Below are 24,197 nucleotides of genomic sequence, written 5' to 3'. Positions count from 1 at the left end.
CAATAAGCAATTTCAAAGTATCAACCCAGGAGTTAAAACAAGGACAGTACCAAAAACAAAAATGAGAAGACATTTAAGCAAGGCACAAACTCCGACTTCCACCCCAACAAGGGTAAACCCTAGGGGAAATGAGGTGGAAAAGTCCGATGCCAACCACCTGGACACCCTAAACTGATAGCACAGGAAGTAACAATACAGATGAATGAGGCTCTAGAAAAATTTAAAGCAGAAATAATCTCCCAGATATATGCAGAGATGGTGAACAGAGTGAAAGACATGATGAGAAGCTCTAGAACAGAAACAGATGAAAAAATTGATGAGCTCAGAAACATGCTGGAAGCCATGAATACCCAGTATAAGAAAGATATGGAAACCATGACTGCCCAACATAAGAAAGAAATAGAATCCATGAAACAGATTCCAACAAATATCCAAGAGATTAAAAACTCCATTGAAAGTATCCACAGCAGATTAAGGGAATCTGAAGATAGAGTATCAGATATAGAAGACAGGATCACGGTTAAAGACCATGAAAACAAATTTCTTAAAAATAGTAAGGGACCACGAGAAATCAATCCAACAGCTGCTAGATGATGCAAAGAATAACATAAGATTGATAGGAGTCCATGAAAAAACAGGAGAAAGCACAATTGACATAAAAAAAACTGTTCACAGAAGTAATAGTTGAAAACTTCCCAGACAGAGGTAAAGAATTCGATATACAGATAAGTAAGGCATACAGAACTCCAACTAGCCATGATAAAAAAAAAAATCTACATCTAGACATATAATAATCAAGATCCCAGAAAGGCAACAGAAGAACAAAATCCTACAAGCAGTTAGAGAAAAACAAACAAATCACCTACAAAGGAAAGCCGATCAGAATCACAGCAGACTTCTAAACACAAGCCCTCAAGTCAAGGAGAGCCTGGAGTAGTATTTCAACCCCTTAAAAGAAAATAACTTCCAACCTAGACTGATGTATCCTGCAAAATTATCTTTGAAAATTGATGGGGAAATTAGATACTTCCATGACAAAGAACACCTGAGAAATTTCATGAACACCAAACCAGCACTACAAGCAATTCTAAACAATATCCTAGAAAAAGACAAGGAAGGTAATAACTACATGAGGCCCAACAGAGGGAAGCCACCAGGCAAGGTAAGAAACTAAAGGGAAAGGGGGAGAAAATAAGAAATAAAAGAGCCAACAAAAGTAAAACATCATGACAAGGATGAATCAATATCTATCAATTATAACCATCAATGGCCTCAATTCATCAATCAATGGTAATGGTAATGGTAATACCTCAATGGTAATGGCCTCAATTCACCAATCAAAAGAAATAGACTGGCAGAATAGTTAAGACACAAAATCCAACAATACGTTGTATATACAAGAAACACACCTAACTCAAAAGGAAATTCATAGACTGAAAGTAAAAGGATGGAAAACAGTTCTCCACAGGACAGAAACCCAGAAAAAAACAGGAGTAGCAATCTTATTTGCAGACAAAATAGATTTCAAACCAAAACTAACTAAGAGAGACAAAGACAGTCACTAGATCCTTGTGAAGGGAACAATCCAAGAGGAAGACATGACAATCCTAAATATATATGTACCAAATACGAATGGCCCCAACTATACAAAACAAATATTAATGGACACAAAAAACCAAATAAACACTAACACAGTTGTAGTGGGGGACCTCAATACCCCACTATCACAAACAGACAGATCATCTAGACAAAAAATTAACAAGGAAATTCTAGAACTGAAACAAGCTATTGAACAAATGGACTGAATAGATGTTTACAGAGTGTCCCACCCCCCAAAATCAGAATACACATTCTTTTCAGCTGCACACGGGTCATTCTCCAGAACAGACCACCTGCTAGCTCATAGGACATGTCTAAGTAAATGTAAAGGAACTGAAGTTATCCCCTGTATTTTATCAGACCATAGTGCAATAAAATTGGAGATCAATAACATGAGAAACCGCAAACCCCTCCAAACACATGGAAACTGAATAAAATCCTCTTGAAAAACTAATGGCTCACAGAAGAATTTAAACAGTTTCTACAAATAAATGAAAATGCCAATACAACATACAGGAATTTATGGGACACAATGAAAGCAGTTCTACGTGGGAAATTCATAGCAGTGAAAACAGACAAAACAGGAAATATTAGGAAAACAGACAAAACTCAGATAAATAACCTAATGCAAAACCTCAAGCTGCTAGAAAAAGAAAAGTATAACAAATCCAAAGTGTGTACAAGAGAGGAAATTATAAAGATCAGAGCAGAAATCAATGCAATGGAGACTAAGGGAACAATACAAAAAACATCAATGAATCAAAGAGTTGGTTTTTTAAAGAATAAATAAAATCGATAAACCTTTAGATAACCTTATCAAAAAAAGGAAAGAAAAGGCGCAAATACATGCAATTAAGAATAACGGTGAAGTCACAACAGATCCAACGCAAATCCAAAGGATCATCAATACCTACTACTTCGAGAACGTGTACTTCAATAAAATGGAAAACACAGAATAGGCAGATTCCTAGATACATACAAATTGCCAAAGTTAAATGAAGAAGATATAGAAATTCTAAACACCCCAATTACAATGAGTGAAATTGAAAATGTAATAAAAAAATTTACCAACAAAGAAAAGCCCAGGTCCTGATGGCTTCACTGCTGAATTTTACAAGACATTTAAAGAATTACTGCCATCACTCTTTAAACTCATCAAGGAAATTGAAAGGGAAGCAATACTTCCAAATTCATTCCTGGAAGCAAGTGTTACTTTGATTCCAAAATCAGGGAAAGACACACCCCAAAAAGAGAACTACAGGCCAATCTCCCTAACGAACACAGACGCAAAAATCCTCAACAATATACTGACAAACAGAATACAGAGGGTCATCAAGATCATACACCCTGACCAAGTTGGATTTATCCCACGGATGCAAGGATGGTTCAACATTCGTAAATCAATAAATGTGATACACTATATTAACAGAGTCAAGGACAAAAAACATATGATCATCTCAATAGATGCAGAAAAGGCATTCGACAAAACACCCATTCATGATAAAAACCCTACAAAACATTGGAATAGAAGGTCTTTATCTCAACCTGATTAAGGTTATCTATGAAAAACCAACAGCCAATATCATACTAAATGGTCAAAAACTGAAAACTTTCAAGCTAAAATCAGGAACAAGACAAGGATACCCACTATCACCACTCCTGTTCAATATACTTCTGGAAACATTACCCACAGTAATTAGAAAACAGGATGAAATAAAAGGAGTAAAGATAGGAAAGGAAGAAGTTAAACTGTCATTATTTGCTGAGGACATGATACTTTACATAGAAGACCCAAAAAACTCCGCCAAAAGACTTCTAGACTTAATTGACAGATTCAGTAGAGTAGCTGGATACAAGGTCAACACTCAAAAAACAATAGCATTGTTGTACAAAAATAACACTCACGGAGCGAGAAATTAGGGAAACAATTGCTTTTACAATAGCATCCAAAAAAAATGAAATATCTAGGAATCAATCTAACAAAGGAAGCAAAAGACCTCTACATTGAAAACTACAGCACTCTGAAAAAGGAGATTGAGGAGGATATAAGAAAATGGAAAGACATCCCTTGTTCCTGGGTAGGAAGAACCAATATAGTGAAAATGGCCATACTTCCAAAACTACTATATAGATTCAATGCAATGCCGATTGAAATTCCAACAATATACTTCACAGAACTAGAGAAAACAATCCAAAAATTCATTTGGAACCAGAAGAAACCTAGAATAGCAAAAGCAATTCTAAGCAACAGAGACATGGCTGGGGGTATCACACGCCCCACTGTGAAACTATACTACAAAGCTACTGTGATAAAAACAGCATGGTACTGGCAAAAGAACAGACCTGAGGATCAGTGGGATAGAAGATACAGAAGCAACTCCAGACATACTCAGCTACCTCATCTTTGACAAAGGAGCCAACCCCCCTCATAGGAGAAAAGACAGCCTGTTCAATAAATGGTGTTGGAAAAACTGAATTTCAACCTGCCAAAGATTAAAACTAGACCCATACCTATCACCGTGAATATAAATAATTGGTTAAAAAGAGCACTGTGCTTCTTTGAAGACAACTGAGCAGAGAGAACCTTGCTCAGCTTCTCTCTTTGTATTCAGCAAGTGTATCACTTTAGAGAGGTATTCAGCTACAGGCTGTACAGTCGCTTACTTGAAAAATGATACAATCTAAAGACTTTTTTCCCAGAAAACAAATATAATAAATTTTTTAACCAAGAGCTGATGATGTCCTAACATTTTACGGAAATGACCACAGTGACCATTTCATTTTGACCAACTATAAAGGAGCTCCCTCGTAAAGTATAAACACCGAAGAGGACCACAAAAATAATATGAACCAATTAAAAAATATCTTTGCCTTAAAATATAATTTTATTTAAGAACTTATCTGAAGAAAGTTTATACGGGTAAAACAGTGTTTCTCCGAAACTGTAATTTCACCAAAGCATGCCTTAATTTTCTATGTAAAATAACTAATTCTGACTCAGATATTGAGAGGTGTGTGAGATTTTGGAAATGCCTAGAAATTCTCCCAGTGAAAAGAATTGCTCCTGGAACTCAAGAGGTATTTTCAGTATTTCTGAAGGGAGATTATTATTGTAAAGTTAAACTAAATGGGGTGGTTCTTAGAATATCATACTACTGCATAGAAGAAAGGAGCCAGTGAACTATTGTGGCACAGGTTACAAGTTCATAACCAGAGCAAAAGATGAAGTAGACAGGGGCCAGAGAAATGCTTGGCATATAGCTGGCACTGCTGCTTAATTTATGCAATACAGGAACATGGATCATACCCAGGTAGAATAAATGAGAATCTATAATGTATGTACATACTACTATATAGACTACTACCTCATCATTCTAAGCCTTACGTACAGTTCTGGAATCAGAGAAACTGATATCAAACCTGATTCTTTCCCTTACCATGTAATACAGGATAATAATAATACCCACGTAAGTTTTTTCCAGGTTTAAGAGATAATAAGTTTAATGCTTGATCCAGTGCCTGCTACATATAAGTGTTCACAGCCATTATCATGTTATGGATGAAATCTTTTGTGGTTCACCCATTAATGATCTTCCTGATCATAGTAAAAGCAGAATTTGGCTCACAGTAAGTTCTATAATAAATTTTAGTAAACTGAGTAGCAACAAATCTCTGACAGTCTTTTTTAAAGACTCTGAAATTTTCTATCGAATGAAGTATTCAAAATTACACAAGTTAATTCAACACTAGAGTACCAACACCAATAACAACAATTTCACAGGTTAGCTTAGTAATTTATCAGTTCTTATTCACTTCCTTAATCCATTTCAAGCTTTGGTTCAACTTCATTTATTTGCACAGAACACAAATACACAGTTTTAAAAAGTCACATAACAAACATCCATGTAATTACCACCCAGGTCAAGAAATGAAATACTGTCTGCATCCTAGACTCTCCCTGATGACACTCCCTAGCCCTTTTCATAATGGTAGCCATTAACTTGATTTTAGTGATAACCTTTCCTTTGATACCCTTTTATGGTCCTAACTACTTAGGACAGAATATTAGAAATGATATAGTTTGATTTTATAGTACACATTGGCTTTTGTGACTTACTTCTTTAATTTACTATCATGTTCATGAGATCTGTCTGTGCTTCTATAATTAACTGATGTTGCTATGTAGTGGTATCCTTCTTTACACCCACGGAGACTTTGAGTAGTGTGTTACTAAGCCTAAAGATGATTTGGGGAGAATTTTTACCTTTATAATATTGTCTTTAATTTCATGGACATAGAAATTACTTAGTTTTTTAACTGTCTGCAAACAGTTTTATTATTTTTTTGGAAAAGGTCTCATATTTATTGTTATATACATATTCCCTGGTATTTCACAGTTTTTCATACTACTGTTATCTTTTCAATTTCAATTTTTATTGCTGGTCATAGAAATGCAATTGATTATTGTATTTTGATTTTTATATCCAGTAACTTTACTAAGTTCTTTTACCTCAATTGCTTACCATGTTTGCTACTCTAAAAGGAGACACACAGGTATATGATCTGTGAAAACTGAGATCTATATTTTTCCTTTCCTTTCTATCCACCCACCCATGTAACTTTTTGCTTCACTCTCTACCTAGGGCTTTTCATACAACACTAAACAGAAGTGTACAAGTGGGCACTGCTATACAAATTTCAGGGGGTATGTTTCAATGTTAAATACAGGTTTTGTATACAACACTACACATCATAAAGGTGAAGTATTTTCTTTTATGCTTAACTAGGGTTTTTTGTTTGCTTGTTTAACATACATCACTGTTCAATATTTAAAAATCCATTCTATGCTTCTATTGATAGGACTTTTTAAAATCTGTTTATATTTGAGTATGTTCATAAGTTTTATAGCATTAAATCAAACTTGCATTCTTCAGAAGGAGCTTAGTTTGTTTTGATAAGATTGTCTTTCATAATTTGAAGGATTCGTTAATACACAGTTTAAAAATACAGTCACATAGCAAACATCCATGTAATTACCACCCCGGTCAAAAAATAAAATACTGCCTGCATCCTAGACTCTCCCTGATGACACTCCCTAGCCCTTTTCATAATGGGATATATATTTATTGATACAATTCTTGCTATTTGTGGTAGTTACGTGCTATACAGTTACTTTAAACACTGAATTGTAACTATCAAATCATGGTTCCTAGAGCAAGTATCTGGTCACATTTTCATCAAGAGATCAACACATACCCTGGATTTATGTGTACTTTTCTGGTTTTTTTGTTTGTTTGTTTGTTTTGGTACCGGGGATCAAACTCGGGTCCTTGCGCTTGTGCAGCAGGCGGCGAAACCACTGAGCTAAATCCCCGGCCCATGTATTTTTCTGTTTAAAGACATCTTATTTAATACATACTGTTGACACATGAACACTGAACTCACAGCTGTAGCACTGTATCTTATGGCTGGAGAAAGCCTATCTAAAACATGTATTTTCTCTGCAAGGCACAAAACAGCCTTCTTGTACTTCGGGAACATTAGACTTCAATGTCATACTTGTTGTCATTTTAAAAACAAAACTGCCAATAAAAAGCAAAAAGGCAAAAAAAAAACTTGACAGCAAATGCAAACTGAAATACTGTTAGACTGGTTTCTGTACCTTTCTTCATTTACATACTGAACATATTAAAACACAATGGACAACAAAGCCTGGCTAAAAAGTGTCATTGGTTACACTGCCTCTACATTTAAATACCTCTTTGACATGTTTACTGCACTCTAGTAAAATTTTCACTTTTAGCTCTTTAGATAAATTTATGCAGAGAATCTTTAAACTGCATTATTTAGGGCTGGGGATACAGCCCAGTGGTAGAGCACTTGTCTTAGCAAGAGCAAGGCCCAGGTTTTATCCTTAACAGCAAAAACCAAAACAAACCAACTGAATTATTTAAAATATTTTTATAACACTTAAAACTTCAGAATTCACAATCTCTGTAACTTCAATTTGACATTTTTTACTTTACACCATGGAAATATCTTAAGTGAAAAACCTTGGTACATGTAAAGATGAATAAGCTTTCCAAATTATAATGTTTCACTTAAATTTTCTACCTTGTTTTTAATTCAGTATCGTCTTTTGTTCTCTTTTCCAAAACAGTTATAGTACAAGCTCATATTTCTTTTATTTTCTCCGCCTTAATTCCCACCCTGCTGGTTAAACAATTTAATAAGGAAACGCAGGATTTTATTTCCTACATAATTTTTGGTCTGGCATGCTGCCAGTGTTGACAATAGCATTTTAAACTAATCAAGACATGTTAAGGCAGACTGTAAACTCTAAGTAAAAATTTTTGCTTATTACATAAAAAGCCTGCAAATATTTATCCAAGCATGCAGTTTGAAACAGTGTTTTTCAGTGTTCTCTACAGTGCTGGGGAGGTATTCTCTAGAGTCTGTGCAAGGGCCAGCAAAAGCAGATGTGAAAACCTAATGGTTTAGAATTCTCTAACCCTTTCGTAAGTTCTCAACTACTAGCAAGGCCTAAGGAAAACATGGCATCTAGACAGGTTCTTGTGTGATTTGAGAGAACAGATTGACTTACATACTTAGAATATTGTGAATTCTGTTAAAATACAGTGTTCCCCAGGTTTTTAAAACACTTCTAACTTTATAAGATATATTTAACCTAGAGTTAATTGGTAACAGGATCTTTGGAAGGATAGGCTTATCCTCTTGAGTGGTTCTTAAATCACATAATATTGCTTAAGGCTTTGAGACTGAATGTAGTAGACAATTTAAGAAGTAGTATTGACTACTTCATACTCACATTTACAGCTTAAAAGATCTGTGCTGTGATCTCCATCATTACTGATTTAGATAAAAACTAACACAGGTAACAGTATTTTTGGGGGTCTGAAAACTTCTTTTGAGAACTAAAGTAGTGAAAAATACAAATGGTTAAGGTTCTTTAATAATTTTCATATTTCAAAAACAGCTTCCCCTGAGGTTCACATTTCCTTTTGGGTATTAGCATCACACTTAATTTTAAAACATGACATTCTGAAGCAAAACAATTAACCCTCAAACTTTCTATATTATTCAGTTGTGTCCATATCTTTAAATATATACTGAGTCCTCATGTACTGGCATTCCATAGGTTTCAATGATGCAGTGATAAACAAGATAGATTTACTGTCCTTAAATGTACACAGCAGGAATATAATTTAGGTAATTTTTATATAAATAAAATGCTTTATGAATTATTTTCACATGCCTTTCTACAGAGTTGAACCAAAGGGGGATGGGAAGCATATACAATACAATCACGTGTATGTATTACTACATGAGTATTGTCATTTCAAAAATTACAGGAATATGATGAGATTAAATATCTATATATTCTTCCATATAGTTATCCAATACCAAGAACTTGGCTATTTGCCTTATAAAAAAAAGATAAATTGAGTACAGAATGTATTATAAAATTTGGTATAGGGAATTCTGTGGAACACTATGACTAATCCAAAGACACCTGCTTTCACTTTGACAGATCCACAACTAGGCAGTCACCTTGGCCAGAGAAGTACAAAGAGAGAGACCTTGGAGAGAAAGGGACTGAGTTCCAGTGATCTGATGAAATAAAAGAGGTCAGGAAGAGAAACAGCTAAAACCCAAGAAGAGGGCTGCTGATAAGACTGTACAGTTTCAGCCCCTATTGCATCTCCTTAAACAGCAGCTGCCTCACAGACCTGACAGTTAAAGATTTAGACTCCAAACTCAATTTTTGAGTTCCATTCTCCACTATAGGTCTATTGTTCCTATGGAGGTCTGAGTCTAAGAGATCTCAGAAGAGTTTTTTATTTTTCTTGTTTTTTTTAAATTAGCAAGTCTTCATATTTACGCACACTTTTCTTACTTGTTTTCTCCCTTACTCCTCTCACCAGAAATAAGGGCTTGGAGTTGTCAATCTTAATACAACTGAGACAAAAATAAATTCATGAAAGCTGCGGCAAACAGTACATTTTTGACCTCTCAGTATCACACATGCCTCAATATGGATATATAATTAGATGCTAAAAACTCAACTGTGTAATTTTATATTTAAAAAATTTTAGAACATACTAGAAATATATTGCTACTAATTCTGTTTAAAGCAAGTATAATTAAGAATTTTTTTCTATTAGGAGAATGGTATTTAAAACCCTCTTATAGCTGTGAAATCTTCATATTATTCCATGTCTTTTATAAAAACATTTTTCAGGAATTCAGTTATATATGAAAAGGAACCTCTAGTGAAACTTTCTGAGTTCTGACAGAACACAGTAGAAATCTTCACACCTTTCCTCAAGTGATGGGTCACAGTCAATTGCATGCAGTTATTTAAAATATTATAAAACTATAAGCTGGCTATGTACATGAAATATATATGAATTGTAAGTGAATTCTGTAATTAGATATGGGTTCCATCCCTAAAACACTTCATTATGTATAAGCAAATATTCCAAATTATCAGAAAAAAATCTGAAATCGGCAACAGTTCTGATCCCTAGCATTTCAGATAAGGGATACTCAACCAGTAATATAATTTTTGTATTAAAACTTTAGAAATAATGATCCTGGCTAGATAATTCATAAAACATGGAATAACTTCCAAAAAGCTCACGATCTCTTTCTATACTTGGCAGATAAGAATTGGATATAAAGAAAACTGAAATGCAAACCAATTGATTTATCTACAAAATACTGTTATTTTAAAACTGAAAAATTATGGTAATTTCACATTTTTCTTCTTCAATCTTTATTTGCTTAATGACTTTTTTCATTCTTGTATGTTCTGGTCACCGAGGTTCCTTGATACTTCAGCCACTAGTCATGGGCTTTCTCCTCTTCAATTATAGCTTTTCAGACTAAGTATCTGTTTTTAATTCAAATAGTTCCTATGTTTTTTCTGTTGCTTCCTCTTCTAAGACATGAAAAAACATTATCTATACTGGCTTGAAAAAATTTGATGGGTCATGATTTCTATTTACCTATATTCTCCTGTTTCTTCTCTAAATCTACCTCACTTTTCTCAGTGCACATTTATAACTGAGTTATACTATGGATTCTGTATTTATAAGCAGGATCATCATGAAATTTATAGTTCAAACTAGGATGCTTCTGAAAATAAGAGTGCACTAGTAAACATAAACCAGGGCATATGGTTACCCTATTTTTGGTAATAAAAATGAAGAAGAAATTAAGACGAAACATAATGAAGACGAAAGCATAAACTGATGGTTAAGCATTGTATTAGTCAAAACATTTCTTAACTAGCTTTTCCTCTTAATAACTGTATGATCCTTCATTTCCTTGTTAGGAACATCTATGTTCAATATATTCTAGGAGGAAATTACTACATTTGATCTGATTTCTCTAAAAATTAGTATTATATGTATGGCATAAATAGTAAGTCTATACAGTGCTATCCTTAACCATGATAATTTTACAGCAATAATTTTGACTTTCATCTCAAAATGTGATGAAAAATGAGTTATCAAAATGTAAGTGATTTAAGGGAAAAAAATGACAAAGAAAACCATTACTCTTCAACAGAGTACCATTACTCTTCAACAGCCCATATAAAATTAGTAAATGTTTTTTGAGGTTCAATATGAAACTCTTCTAATTAGGCACCATACCATTCACCAATGGAAAATTTGTACACTGGATATGATAAGGCATTTAAAACACTTTTGGCATAGTTCTGAATATCAGACTTTTATTAAGAAAGTGGTCTTCATGGGGATACAAGGAAGTAACGATTAAAGATACAGCACTGATAGAATTAACTCTTTAATTAAAGAGTAAAACCCAATTCTCTTCAGATATGTTAGCCAGCTACTTCAGCCAACTGCTTTAGCCAATTACCACTCTTGCTCTATCTTTTAATTTTGGTAATGCTAATGTGTTAGCATCAAAAATATATTTTATTTAGGTGGTTCAAGATAATAAAAATGTTTACTATAGACATACTGGAACAAAATACATATATGCTGCAATCAGCTGGGTAGAACTGATTTGAATTTCTTTCAAGACATTATCCTAAGCTTCCCACTCAATGTCACACTTCTCTGAAGTGTCTCATTACTTTATAAATATTCCCACTAGAACTTCAAGTCACTGAAATTCACCTGCCACCCATAGCACTGCATAGATCTCTCAAGGTCAATGACTTTTTATTTTTAAAGACAGGGTCTCTCTCTATAGTGCTGGCTGACTTTGATCTATATATAGTCCAGGCTGGCCTTGAACTAAGGAGATCCTCCTGCCCCAGCCTCTCAAGAGCTGAGATTACAGGCATGCATCACCATCCCCAGAAGTCAATGACTTTTTAATCATTAAATACAAAAACATCCTCTTAGGTATTTTATTGATGACAAGAGTAATTTGTTAGTATAAAAGAAAACTTCAAAATTCCATTTTATAAATTATCTTTATAATTTTATTTAAGTCTATTTGGTTTTATATTTTTCCTTTTGATTAGATTCAATTCCAGTTGATAAAGAAATAGTGCGTGGTTTTGATACTAAATTATTAATAGTTAGGGAAATGGTTCATACATTAGATTAAGTATCTTATGAAATGACACTAACAGAATTGTCTTGGAATGCTTAACTTTTACTAAAGAAACATTTATAAGCCCAGCATGGTGGCACACCCCTGTAATCCCAGCACTTGGGAGGCTGAGGCAGGAGGATCGCTGTTTGAGGCCAGCCTGGGCTACATAGTGAGTTCAGGGCCAGCCTGAACTACAATGGGAGACCCAGCCTCAAAAAACCAAAAAAGAAAAGAAAAAAGAAAGAAACATTTACAAATTACTCCAGGCATAACTTTTTTCCATAGAAATACTTTGTGGTCATCATTTCCCTTTACATATAACCAGTAGTGGCAAACCTATGGCATGTGTCCCACATTAGGCACGCAAAGCCCTCTCTGTGGGCACACAGCCAAGTTGTTCCAGCATCACCCCAGCACCTAAGCATCGGATAACAGCACACAGAGGGGCAGTGTTGGCACTTTTTGAAAAATAACTGGGATTTGGGTTGCAGTTTGGGCCCTTGGTCTCTAAAAGGTTCCCCATCACTGAGTTACACTATAGAAATCTGGATCATGATACTTATAAAGATTTGTCCACTGTTTGAGCTGTTAACCAAATGATGTTTTGAACTTATATAATCATTCCCACTTTCATTCTCAATCTCTGTGCTTTGGGTCTTTATCAGAAAACTCAGAATTTTGAGGTATTTAGATATAGTTCTTCCAATTTTTAAAAATTGTGTTGGTTAATCTACCAATATTCGGATGTTTTCCAGGTCTTTACCTGCTATTGATTTTTAGTTTAATTCTGTTGTCATTGAGAGCATGTATGATGGTCTTTTAAATATTTTTTCAAGTACGTTTGATGGCACAGATTGTAGACTAGTTGAACAATGTTTTAATTTTTTTATTGGTACATTTTAGATACATATAATGATCACATTCATCATAGAGAATTTGTACCTGTATATGATACATCTTGATCCTTTTTTCCCATTCCCCCTACCCCCCTTCAAACCCTCTTTATTTATAAAAGATTTGTTTCCATTTTTTTTCCTTCTCTTTTTTTTCTTGACCTTTCAATTCTCCCACCCCCTTCCTTAGTTCTCCTTCCCATTTGAACATTTTCTCCCCATTTCCCAATGCTTATTATACATTTTGGTCATTATTTACACTTTCAGTTTCTCATACCAGAGAAACAATGGGGTATTTAAGCATGTGTATCTGATTTATTTCACTTAAGAGTATGGTCTCAAGGTGTATTCATTTATCTAGAAATGTCTCAAGCTTATCTTTCTTTATGGCAGAGTAGTATTCCATTGCATAAGAAAACCTCATCTTTATCCACTCATCACTCAATGGGAATTTGGGCTGTTTCCAAGATTTAGTTAGCTATTATGAATTGTGCTGCTATAAACATGGGTGTGCACATATCACTGTTTTATGATGCATTTAATTCTTTCAGGAGCATAACAAGGGAAATACCTGGGTCGAATGGAACCTCTAGTTTTAGTTTTTTGTGGCATCACCACACTGATTTCCACATGGTTGCACCAGTCTACACTCCCACCAAGAGTGGGGAAGGGCTATTTTTCCCTACAGCCCCGCTAGCATGTTATTGGTTGATTTCTTGATAATAGCCATTTTTTATGGAATGAGGTGAAAATCTGGTTTTCATTTGCATCTCTCAAATGACCAGTGATGTTGAACATTTTTTCATATATTTGCCATTTCTACTTCTTCATCTGAGAAGTTTCTGTTCATTTCAGATGCCCATTTTTGCACTGGGTCTTTAAATTTTGGGGGTCTGAACAATGTTTTGAAAAAATATACATACTTTAAAAAGAGCATCAAAGTTAAGTACTTATTTTGGATCAGTTACAGATATGTACATACTACGTGAAGTAGGGAATTGGGTTTGGGATAAAATTTTCAGCAATCACATCAGACACAGATTTTAAAAGTACCATATCTTATTTTGAGACACAGATGACTTCAAAGTAGCTCTAGTAGTAACAAACACTGGGTTTTTAATTTGGTTTCCACAAAATGTAAGTTAGAAAACAAAAGATATATTTCTATGTGAACTTGCCACTATCTGAACCCAGAAATTAAAATAATTTGAATAGTTATTTTGAGGTAAGTCTGGGAAAAAGATAATTTATAATATCTTAAGTCAAAAGTCAAATAGATTTGGATACTAACATATGTATCTTCCTATATGATAATATCTGTGAATAACGAGAGTACTAAATGGAAGGAATTTCCTTGTCTGAAAATTGGGTATTATTTTCTATTCAGAATCACTTCATATTCAGACACACAAAGTGGTAAATTTTCTTGAAGAAATATGCACAATTGTTTTATTGGCACAGGAAGAGAGATTTATAAAATTCTTTATGTGGTATGATCTCTCCTATGTTTAAAAAATGCCTAGTAAAAAGGCTAGAAAGAAATGTACCTAATGTAGCCAGGATTAAGTATTTTTGTATATCTATAATATCATTTTCATATGCAAATTTTCCAAACCTTCCTTTCATTGGTAGTCAGAAAAACATATCTAGTTAAGTTTAATACAATATAAATACTACAGAAGTATAAGAAAAGTTGAACATTGGAAGCAAAAAGTATCGATTCTTTTGAGAAGTTCAAGAAGAGACAATGGTTCAAATATAGTCGAACAGAGCAATTGTTTATCAGAAAGAGGATATATTGCATTTGCAACTGCCAAAAAGTAAAATTAAACATGCATCACATTAGGAGAAAGTAAAATAGTTCCATATGACTACAATACAAGCTTCAAAATAGTGAGCAGAACAAGAAGAATGAATCTATATACACATGTTGGTGCCAGATGTCATACTAACAAGCTTTTAGAATGCAAACAATCTAAAGCTAGTCATCCTGGCCTAAGTCATTTTAATGTTTAATTTTTACACTAAGTAAATTCTGACTTAGTAACAATTCTATTTGGATATAAAACCAAATTAAGTTTTCTACTTTAAAACTAACTCAGAGAAAAGGACTTATGACTATGACAGAATAAAGGTTGCTAAATCTCATCCTCAAAAAACAACTGGACAAAATCATCAAAAACAATCATTCCAGAGCTTAAAGGCAAGTAAGTTGAAAAATGTTTGTTTTTGAAAACCAGCTGAATACAGGTTAAGAACAGTGGAGCCCTGTGATTTCATGGCCTGGAGCTGCTGTCCTCACCCTCATACTCTGCTCACCTGGATGCAAATTCTTCCTGGTCAGGGCTGGCTGTGGAAAATAGCTTCTCTGCAGGGCTGTGGGTGGGGGACTAACTTAATGCAGAGCAAAGAATGAAATCCTACATAACACTATCAGTGAAAGTAGGAAACTTGGTAGAAACAAGCAGGGAGTGTCACCAGCTATGACAGTCTAAAGTTGCTATGGTGCATGTGGTTGGCTGAGATGTAGAATGAAGGTCTAGTCAAAAACTAGAAAGATCCTGGAATGTGTGCAGCCCTGGCTATGTGAACGTGCAGGGGGAGACTCTAGAGGGTCTGGCTCAAAGCAAGTGAGGCTGATTTGAAAACTGCAAGAATTTTAAATGTGCTCCTCAATCAACACACACATGGACAGATAGGGCTTGTAAGTTTTATTTACTAGAAGTTTTTGAACCCAAGGGTACTCGAACCCTCAGCTACCTCAGGCCCTTTTTTCTTTTTTTTCATAAACAAGGTCTTGCTTGGTTTCTCAGGCTGGTCTCAAATTTGTGATCCTCATGCCTGAGCTTCCCAAATAGCTGGGATCATAGGACTGTACTACCCTGACACACCGAATGCAATCCTTTTTTTTGTTTTGTTTTGGGGATCAAACTCAGGACCTGTGCCGCTGAGCTACATCCCCAGCCCACGGAGTACAATCTTTGACCTCCTGTTTTTGACACTGAGTTGTGCAAGGTGCAATCCTACAAAGAGGTCTAAAAAAATCAATTAAAAAAAAAATATCTAAACCTAAAAAACCAACAGATATCAAGTATATATAAATACAAAGGAGACGGAGTCCATACATTAATTCTAGATAAATTACTAAAACTCTCCTGCCCCAAGCCCTTAGGAGAAAATCCAGGAAGAGTGTTAGTACACTGTATTATCAACAAAGTTCAGTTTGCAACAAGAAATTATGAGACATACAAAGAAAAACAGAAAAGCATGGCCCATGTTGAGGACAAAAGAGCAGTAAACAGAAGTTTACTCTTAGTAAGCCTAAAAGCTGGATTTAACAGATGAAAACTTCAAAGCAGTGATTATAATGTTAAGCTGGGGGCTACAGTCCTTGCATATAGTCCCAGCTACTTGCAAAGCTGAGTCGGATGACTACCTGAGCCCAGAAGTTCAAGGCCAGTCTAAATAACTACATTTAAAGAATTAAAGGAAAGTATGACAACAATAACTGCATGAATTTCAATAATGAATAGACTATAAAAAAGAACCATGTGAAATTCTAGAGTTGATACTGTCCATATTAACTCATTTTTGATAGAAATATAACTGATTACCTGTACTGACCAACACTTTAAAAATATTTCAAGATGTCTATAACATCTGAGCTATGGATATTTAATAAGTTATTATGTTTTGTGAACTCTGTAGTAATCTCTGAATAAAGATACAGATGCCTTATCATTCCTTGTTGAAATAATCAAAGATACGTTAATTCATTTTTAAAAGGAATTGCTGAAAACTAGATAATATCAACATGTATTAAATCAAAGTAACAAGGAAATACCATATTGATACCTAAAGCTGTGAAACTATTTAAGAGTTTAATTTTACTTTCATGGTTAATTTTCAGCATCTTTCAAGAACTTTTCTAGAATTGCCTTTCTCATTTTTCAGGCAACTGATTAAATATTACTTGATACCAAAAATTCACTTAGGCACTAAAATATATAAATAATTTTAACACTATAATTACTTAACAAAATTTGTGCCCATTTAAATACACTACTAGCGGGAAGATTTTCAGATCAACAATAAAATAATGATAGTTACTATTAATAATTTTTCAATATTTTTCCTTATTTGTAATTTCTTAGTGGATAGCTACTTTAAACAGTTTAACTGCATTTTACTATTTTGATTCTTTGTATTATCATAAGCATTATTATTATAATAACATATAATGTATATTCTTTCTCATTTTTAATGAGGACAACACATGCTATATAGAACCACTAACTTTCCAAACATTTCTTAAAATTTTGTCCTAATTTTCTACCTAAAAGTATAAACTTGTATTCATCACCCTAACATATAACCAGAGGAGAAAATAAACTGCTCACTATTGGGTATAAACCATTATATCATTTTACATTAATACAGCTACTTAGGATAATGTTAATTGAAGCAAAAAAAAAAAAAGTGTACTTACTCAGCTATAAATTCAGGGTTTGTAAAGTTGAGGTTGGTTAAATGTCCTTCAAGTTTAGAAGACTCGTGCGTGTTTAAGGCTGCAGTGGTCTTATTGGTGAGTATAGCTCTTTTTTCATCTTTTTCAAGCGCTTTTCTCTTTCCACCATTTTGGAAATATTCTCTACATACACTGAAAGTCAAAATAAAGTTATATTTTAAAATACTGGATATGACTTAAAATAAAATGAAAAATATTAGCCTTTGTTAAGATGGGAAACTTTCAGTTAATCCCATTTTTGCTCTTTACTTTTTTTTTTTTTTTTTTTGGTACCGGGGGATGGAGCTCAGGTCCTCGCACTTGCACAGCAGGCGGCGAAACCACTGAGCTAAATCCCCAGCATGTTAATCCCATTTTTAAAATGTCAAACACAGGCAAGTTTGAGCAACTTTTAAGTACTTAAAATTGTTAAAATTACTATACAACAGAGTGATCATCAAATATGCTTAATAAGTAAAAATGTTTTTCAGGAACATAAATGTATCTGTGTACATTTTACTTAATTTTAACTAAAATATAAGTTCTCTAGCAAAGATTAGATAATCGCTATTCAGTGACAGTATCTAGAAACAATGTACTGGTAGTCAAGAGTTAATTTTGAGCCAGCTTTGCTAGTAGTAGATAATCTAATAGTTGTTTTGCGGTCCCTCTTGGTTTATGAAAGCAAAATCAAGTTGCTAATACATTAAAAGATTATGTTTTCTTTTATCTGCTTTAAGAGAAGACACAAGAAAACCTAGTTCAGGTAACAATGGTATCATACTGTGTTAGAAAAACCAAATTGTTTTTCTTCTCTCACACGACAACAACCAACATAAAAGACTTCTGTGACCTCAAAAGGTGGGGATTTCTCCACACCAGCAAGTAAGCAATTAATTCTGGAGAGGATATCAGTTCGGCATCCTCTAACACAATTCTGTTCTGACACTATTTAACGTGAGAGGCTCGGTCACACACTTAAGCAGACCTCACAAGATAAAGACGTAGTCCTCCCACCCACTGAAGATGCCAATCACCAGTTCCCAGTTGTTTTATTTGTGCTTCTGATTAATTGGCTATGAAGAGGGTTCCCACAACCCCCTCTTCTGGTTTAATTTGCTCAAATGGCTCAGAAAACTCAGGGAAACACTTATATTTACTGTTTTATTATAAAGGATATTACAAAGGACACCGATAAAAGAGATGCACAGGGTGAGGTATGTAGGAAGGAGTAGGGAGCTCCCATGTCCTCTCCAAGTATGCCACCCTCCAGGAAGCTCTACTTGTTCTGGAAGCACTCTGAGTCTTCCTTGACAGAATCAACTCAAACATTTATTAACTACTGAAGCCAAGAAACTTAAAGTAATGACAAGTGAGACTGTGCTCTGGTTCTTTTGCTTACAATCTGACAAAAGATACACACTTTAAAACTTATCAAAGCTACTTAAAGAATAGAATCTGAACAAATTTTATTTCTCCGTAGAGTCTTAAAATACACAACATTCTAGTACTGTACATAGCTTATACTTCACAACAAAGCTAAATTACTTTTCTCCACAGACATTGCTTTGTGAAGTTCCAGAAACACAGGGCAAAGATAGTAAGAATTCAAGTCATTTAATTTGTTATAGCAAGCAGAAATATGGTTTAAGGGAAACAATGTTTCTCTCACATATACACAGATGCTATTAGTTCAATTTCATTTTTAAAATTCCCATTAACTTATCCCATGTAGATTTAGTTTTAATTATATACAAGAGCTGAAACACATTCATCATTAATCAAATATTTATTAAGCACCTATGGAAGAATATATATGATGGCAAAACAACCCTCAAGAAGCTCTGGCTTGTGAAGGGCCCAGGGAATTATATAAATGAACAAAATACAACTAAGAAAAACAAAGATATACATACATGTATGTTATATTATTTATAAATGAAATATCTAATCCAATCTAAAATCAATAAAATAAACTGATTTTAGAAAGGAGAAATGACTCAGACAAGGAGAATATTAGTTAAGGAGGGAAATGCTTTCCAGGCAGAGAAGATACCGTAAACAAAGTCATGGAAGCAGAAATCAGAATGGATCCTGTAGAAATGTACCTCAGTTCAAGGCATGTGACATACTACCAGGCAGAAGGAGATGGTTGAATGGACTCACAAATGAAAAGTCCTTGAGACTGGCACACATATAAAAAGGAATGGTAGCCCAATAACATTGGAAAGGTAAACAAGCTTTAAATCATGCAAGAATCACAGGCCAATCTAAAAATGTGGCCATTACACATTTAATCTCATGTGAGGATGCAGTTTAGCAGTTGCCTGAGATGAGGTGGTAGAGTTGACTTGAAAGAGAACTTTTTGGAGTAACAGAAATATTATACATCTTAATAGTGGTAGTAAATAAGTATAAATAGTTAAAAATAATCCGCTGAACTGTATACTAGAATAGGTCCATGTCATTGTATGCAAATTATACTTCAATAAAGTTAACAAAAATGTAGTTTTTATCAACTTGGAATTAACACTAAAATGTCTCTATCATACAGCCTTTCACTAAGGCATGAAACACAAGAATAAAAAGCTTGCTTATCTTTCCATTAGTTAGAACTAGATGAAGCTGCTGATATTCAACAGTTCTTGAACCATATGGTGCAATTTTAGGTGGTTCAACCTGATAGTTACACCAAGACATTCAGCAATAAAATACATAAAGATGTAGAATTCCTGGTTTTCAGAGAATAGCAGCCAACTTAATTTCAATCTCACCACATACCCTTTGAAAACACACAGATCACTGCAGAGAGCAAATAAAAGCACTCATAGTTAATGCCTATGATGTATGCAGGAAATAGAGAATAACACTTCATTCTACATGGAATCAGGAAAATAAAATCTGAGGGCAACTAGGTAGGCTTTGGAACAAACCCCAAGTAGAGTTAGATGAAGACTGTTTAAAACAGAGAAATATGATGGAGATGGCAAAATCATTTAACACCAACTGAGGCTATGCCCAAGACAGGGTCCAACTCTTAGTGGAAAAATTCTAAGGAAAGATTTGGGACTTACTAAATCAAAGCACTTTCCAGGAAGTTCAAAGGAAAGAATTCTGGAAAGGATTGTTAGCAAAAGTGAGAATCTTGATAAAAATGCTGGGGGTGAGAATGCACCTTTAAAAAAGGAAGTACATATGAAGGGAAAGAAGGAAGCAATTAAGAATCCTACTGAGATGTGTGTGTATAAGACCAAATGAACATTTATTAAATGTATATATAGGTTTTTGGAAATTATAAAACATAATAAGGCACCCAACCCCACATCTGTGCACCTACAGAAACTCTAACACAAACAATACAATACAAAAAGTACCTAAAAGATTTAAATACCTAATAAGCCCAGCACGACCACTTTTCAGTGAACAAAAATCTCAAAATGTCTCCCTCTCCCTCTCCCTCCCCCACCCTCTCTCCCCAATATAATCATAAAGGAGGAGATTGGGATTTAACAACCAAATATTAATTATATACGAGTTAAGTTGGCAATATAGATATAAAAGAACATTTTACATCTGAAATCAGATACAAACAAGAACCAAACAAATGGAACACATTTCATGTTCACAGAAAATTAAACTAAATATTCCTAAATATCAAATTCTCTTCAACTTAGTGTCTAGATTCAATACAATCCTAATCAAAATCTCAGCAAGTTATTTTGTGGATATACAAAAATTCTAAAATTTATATGATGTATTTGTCAGGATTCTTCAGACATTTGTCAGAGAAACACTGGACATATTAATAGAGCTCTTGATACATACATATATACATACATATATATCCAGGGAGAGAGATACTGAATACATACAGATATTTAGAAATAAATTTATTATAAGGAAATAACTCCTGTAATTATGGAGTCTTAGATGTCCCATAATCTGTTGTTTATAAGCTGGAGAACCAGAAATAGCTAGTAGTATAGTCCTAGTTCAAGTCAAAAGCCTGAAAGCCAATTATATACGTCCTAGCCCAAATCTGAAGGCCTAACAACCAAGAATGCCAATAGGGTTAAGTCCCAGTCTGACAGCAAAAGAAGACTGAGGATGTCTCAGTTCAAGCAGGCAGAGAGATGAAGGGAGGAAAAAGTGATGGGAGCGGGGGTCCTTTCTTCACATTTTTGGGGTAAGGGTATCTTTCCTTCATACTTTTGTTCTATTGTGGACTTCAATGGGTTGGACATATAAAGCTCATCTTGGGGAGGGTCATCTGCTTTACTCAGTCTACCAATTCAAATGTGAATGTCATCTCAAACATCCTCAGAGACGCACCTAGCAATAATGTTTAGCCAACTACCTGGGCCCCCAAGATCAGTCAAGCTGTGAATAATACTCTGTAACACATAAAGAGCTCAAGAGGCAAAAAAGATTGAGAGTAGTCAACACAATATTAAAGATAAGTTGGAGAACACTACAGACCTCAAGACTTACTATATAGCTACAGCAGTCAGACAGTATGACAATGGCAAAAAATAGACAAATCAATGAAACAGTATAGAGAGCCTGGAAAGACACCCACAAAATTTATAATCAACTGAATTTTGACAGAAAAGAAAAGGCAATATAATGGAGAAAAAAATACTCTTTTCAGTAGTTATGGTGGAACAAACTGGGCATTCACACTGAAAAAAAATGAATCCAGACGGGTGTGGTGGCACACACTTGCAATCCCAGCACTCAAGAGGCTGAAGCAAAAGAATCCCTGTGAATTCAAGGCCGTCCTGGGCTACATACTGAGTTCAAGGCCAGCCTGAACTACATAGTGAGATGGTATCTCAAACCACCAAAAGGGGGCGGGGGGTATAGGCACAATCCATGAAAGAAAGAATTGATGAACTACAAAACTATAATAAAATTAAATTTTTCTGCCATGTGAAAGACACCATCAGAATGAAGTGATAAGCCACGGACAACAAAACAATATTTGCAAAAGGCAATACAGGACTAAGGAATATTATCTAAAATACAAAAAGAACTCATAAAGGTCAAAAAATGGACAAAAGACCTGAATATAAACCTACCCAAAGGAAACATAGATTCAAATAAGCATTAAGATATTCCGTATCATATGTCATTAGAAAAAGCAAATGAAAACAATAAGATATTACAACATATTTATTAGAAGGGTTAAAAGACAGAAAACCAACAGCACCAAATATGCCAGAATGTACAGTAACAGAAATCCTCACCATTGCTGTTGGAAATGCAATGTTACAGCCACTTTGATAGAGTCCGGCAGTTTCATGTGAAACCAAACACAATCTTGATGTGCAATCCAGCAATAAGGGCCCTTGGCATCTAACCAAACGAACTGAAAATTTTATGTCCATACAAAAATCTGCATGCAGATGTTTACTATAGCTTTATTCATAATTACTTAAATGTGGTCACAACCAAAGTCTTTCCCTGGTGCATGGATAAACAGTGACACATCCAGACAGCCTAATTCAGGGCTAGAAAGAAATGAGCCATTAAGACTTGAAAAGGAAAAGAAGAACCTTAAAAGTACATTAATGAGTGAAAGAAGCCAATCTCAAAGAGCTAGCTACATACTGTAGGATTCCAACTATATGATATTCAGGAAAAAACAAGCAAAGACAGTAAAAAGGTCAGGGTTGCCGGAGTAGGGGGAGTGAATGGGCACCACACAGAGGGATTTTAAGGCAGAGAAATTATCCTGTGTGATATTATAATGGTGGATACTGTTAATAAATACTTTTCAAAACTCATAAAATGAACCATACTCAGAATGTACATTGTAAATCATGGACTTTGGGTTATAATATTGTATCGATGTAAATTCAGCAATTTTAACAAATGCATTCCTCTGGTAATGATGCTGACAGTGAGAGAGGCTGCGTGTGGGGAAGGAGGGGGTTTGAACAGTGTGTATAGGAATTTTCTTGTACTCTCTGCTCAATTCTTTTGTAAACAAAGTGCTCTAAAACACAAAATCTATTTAAAAGAGTAAACAATAAAAATAATTTTTAAAATTTTTAGTAAAGATGTCATATATCTCTGAGATACTCTCTCTCTCTCTCTCATACACACACACACACACACACACACACACACTACAGATCCACAATGAGAAACAAGTCTACACAACTCTTACAAGAAACCATGTCATAAAAGTCAAGGAAAGGAAAAGAAAGGAAAGGAAGAGAAAGAGGTGGTGGTGGGGGACAAAAGGAGAGGGAGAGAGAGCAAGAAAGGAGAGAGCAAGACAGAGAGCAAGAGAGGGGGGAGAGGAAAAAATGAGAGGGAGGAGAGAGGGAGAGAAAGGTAGATAGATAATTTTTCTAGGTTAAGAGAGACTAATGAGGCTTAACAACCAAGGGCAATGAGTTCTGAGTCATTCGTATGAGATGCAAGATGAAAAGCAAAATCCAACCATAAAGAGCATTATAAAAACCAGGGAAATCTGATTACGGGTTATGTACATCAGTTAACAGCACTGTACTTATGTTAAGTTTCTTTTTTTTTTTTCCGGTACCGGGGATCGAACTTGGAACCTTGCGCTTGCAAGGCCAGCA

At 34.6% G+C, this 24,197-nt stretch overlaps 1 protein-coding gene across 2 annotated transcripts in view; it reads right to left on the bottom strand.

The window, feature by feature from the left end:
- Positions 1 to 24,197, bottom strand: part of Samtor (S-adenosylmethionine sensor upstream of mTORC1) — a 74,976-nt gene that overhangs the window by 14,068 nt on the left and 36,711 nt on the right. For both annotated transcript variants that reach the window (XM_021244766.2, XM_004865282.4), the window contains exon 3: positions 17,584 to 17,754. In XM_021244766.2, the coding sequence (XP_021100425.1) occupies positions 17,584 to 17,754 (171 nt within the window). The remainder of the gene's footprint in view (positions 1 to 17,583; positions 17,755 to 24,197) is intronic.

Source organism: Heterocephalus glaber, unplaced genomic scaffold, assembly GCF_053883595.1.
Source record: "Heterocephalus glaber isolate CG9 unplaced genomic scaffold, H.glaber_assembly_v1.0 deba00000546, whole genome shotgun sequence".
In the NCBI taxonomy this organism is placed as follows: Eukaryota; Metazoa; Chordata; class Mammalia; order Rodentia; family Bathyergidae; genus Heterocephalus; species Heterocephalus glaber.
The sequence above is the reverse complement of the archived record's forward strand: the minus strand, read 5'-3'. Positions and strand labels throughout refer to the sequence as shown.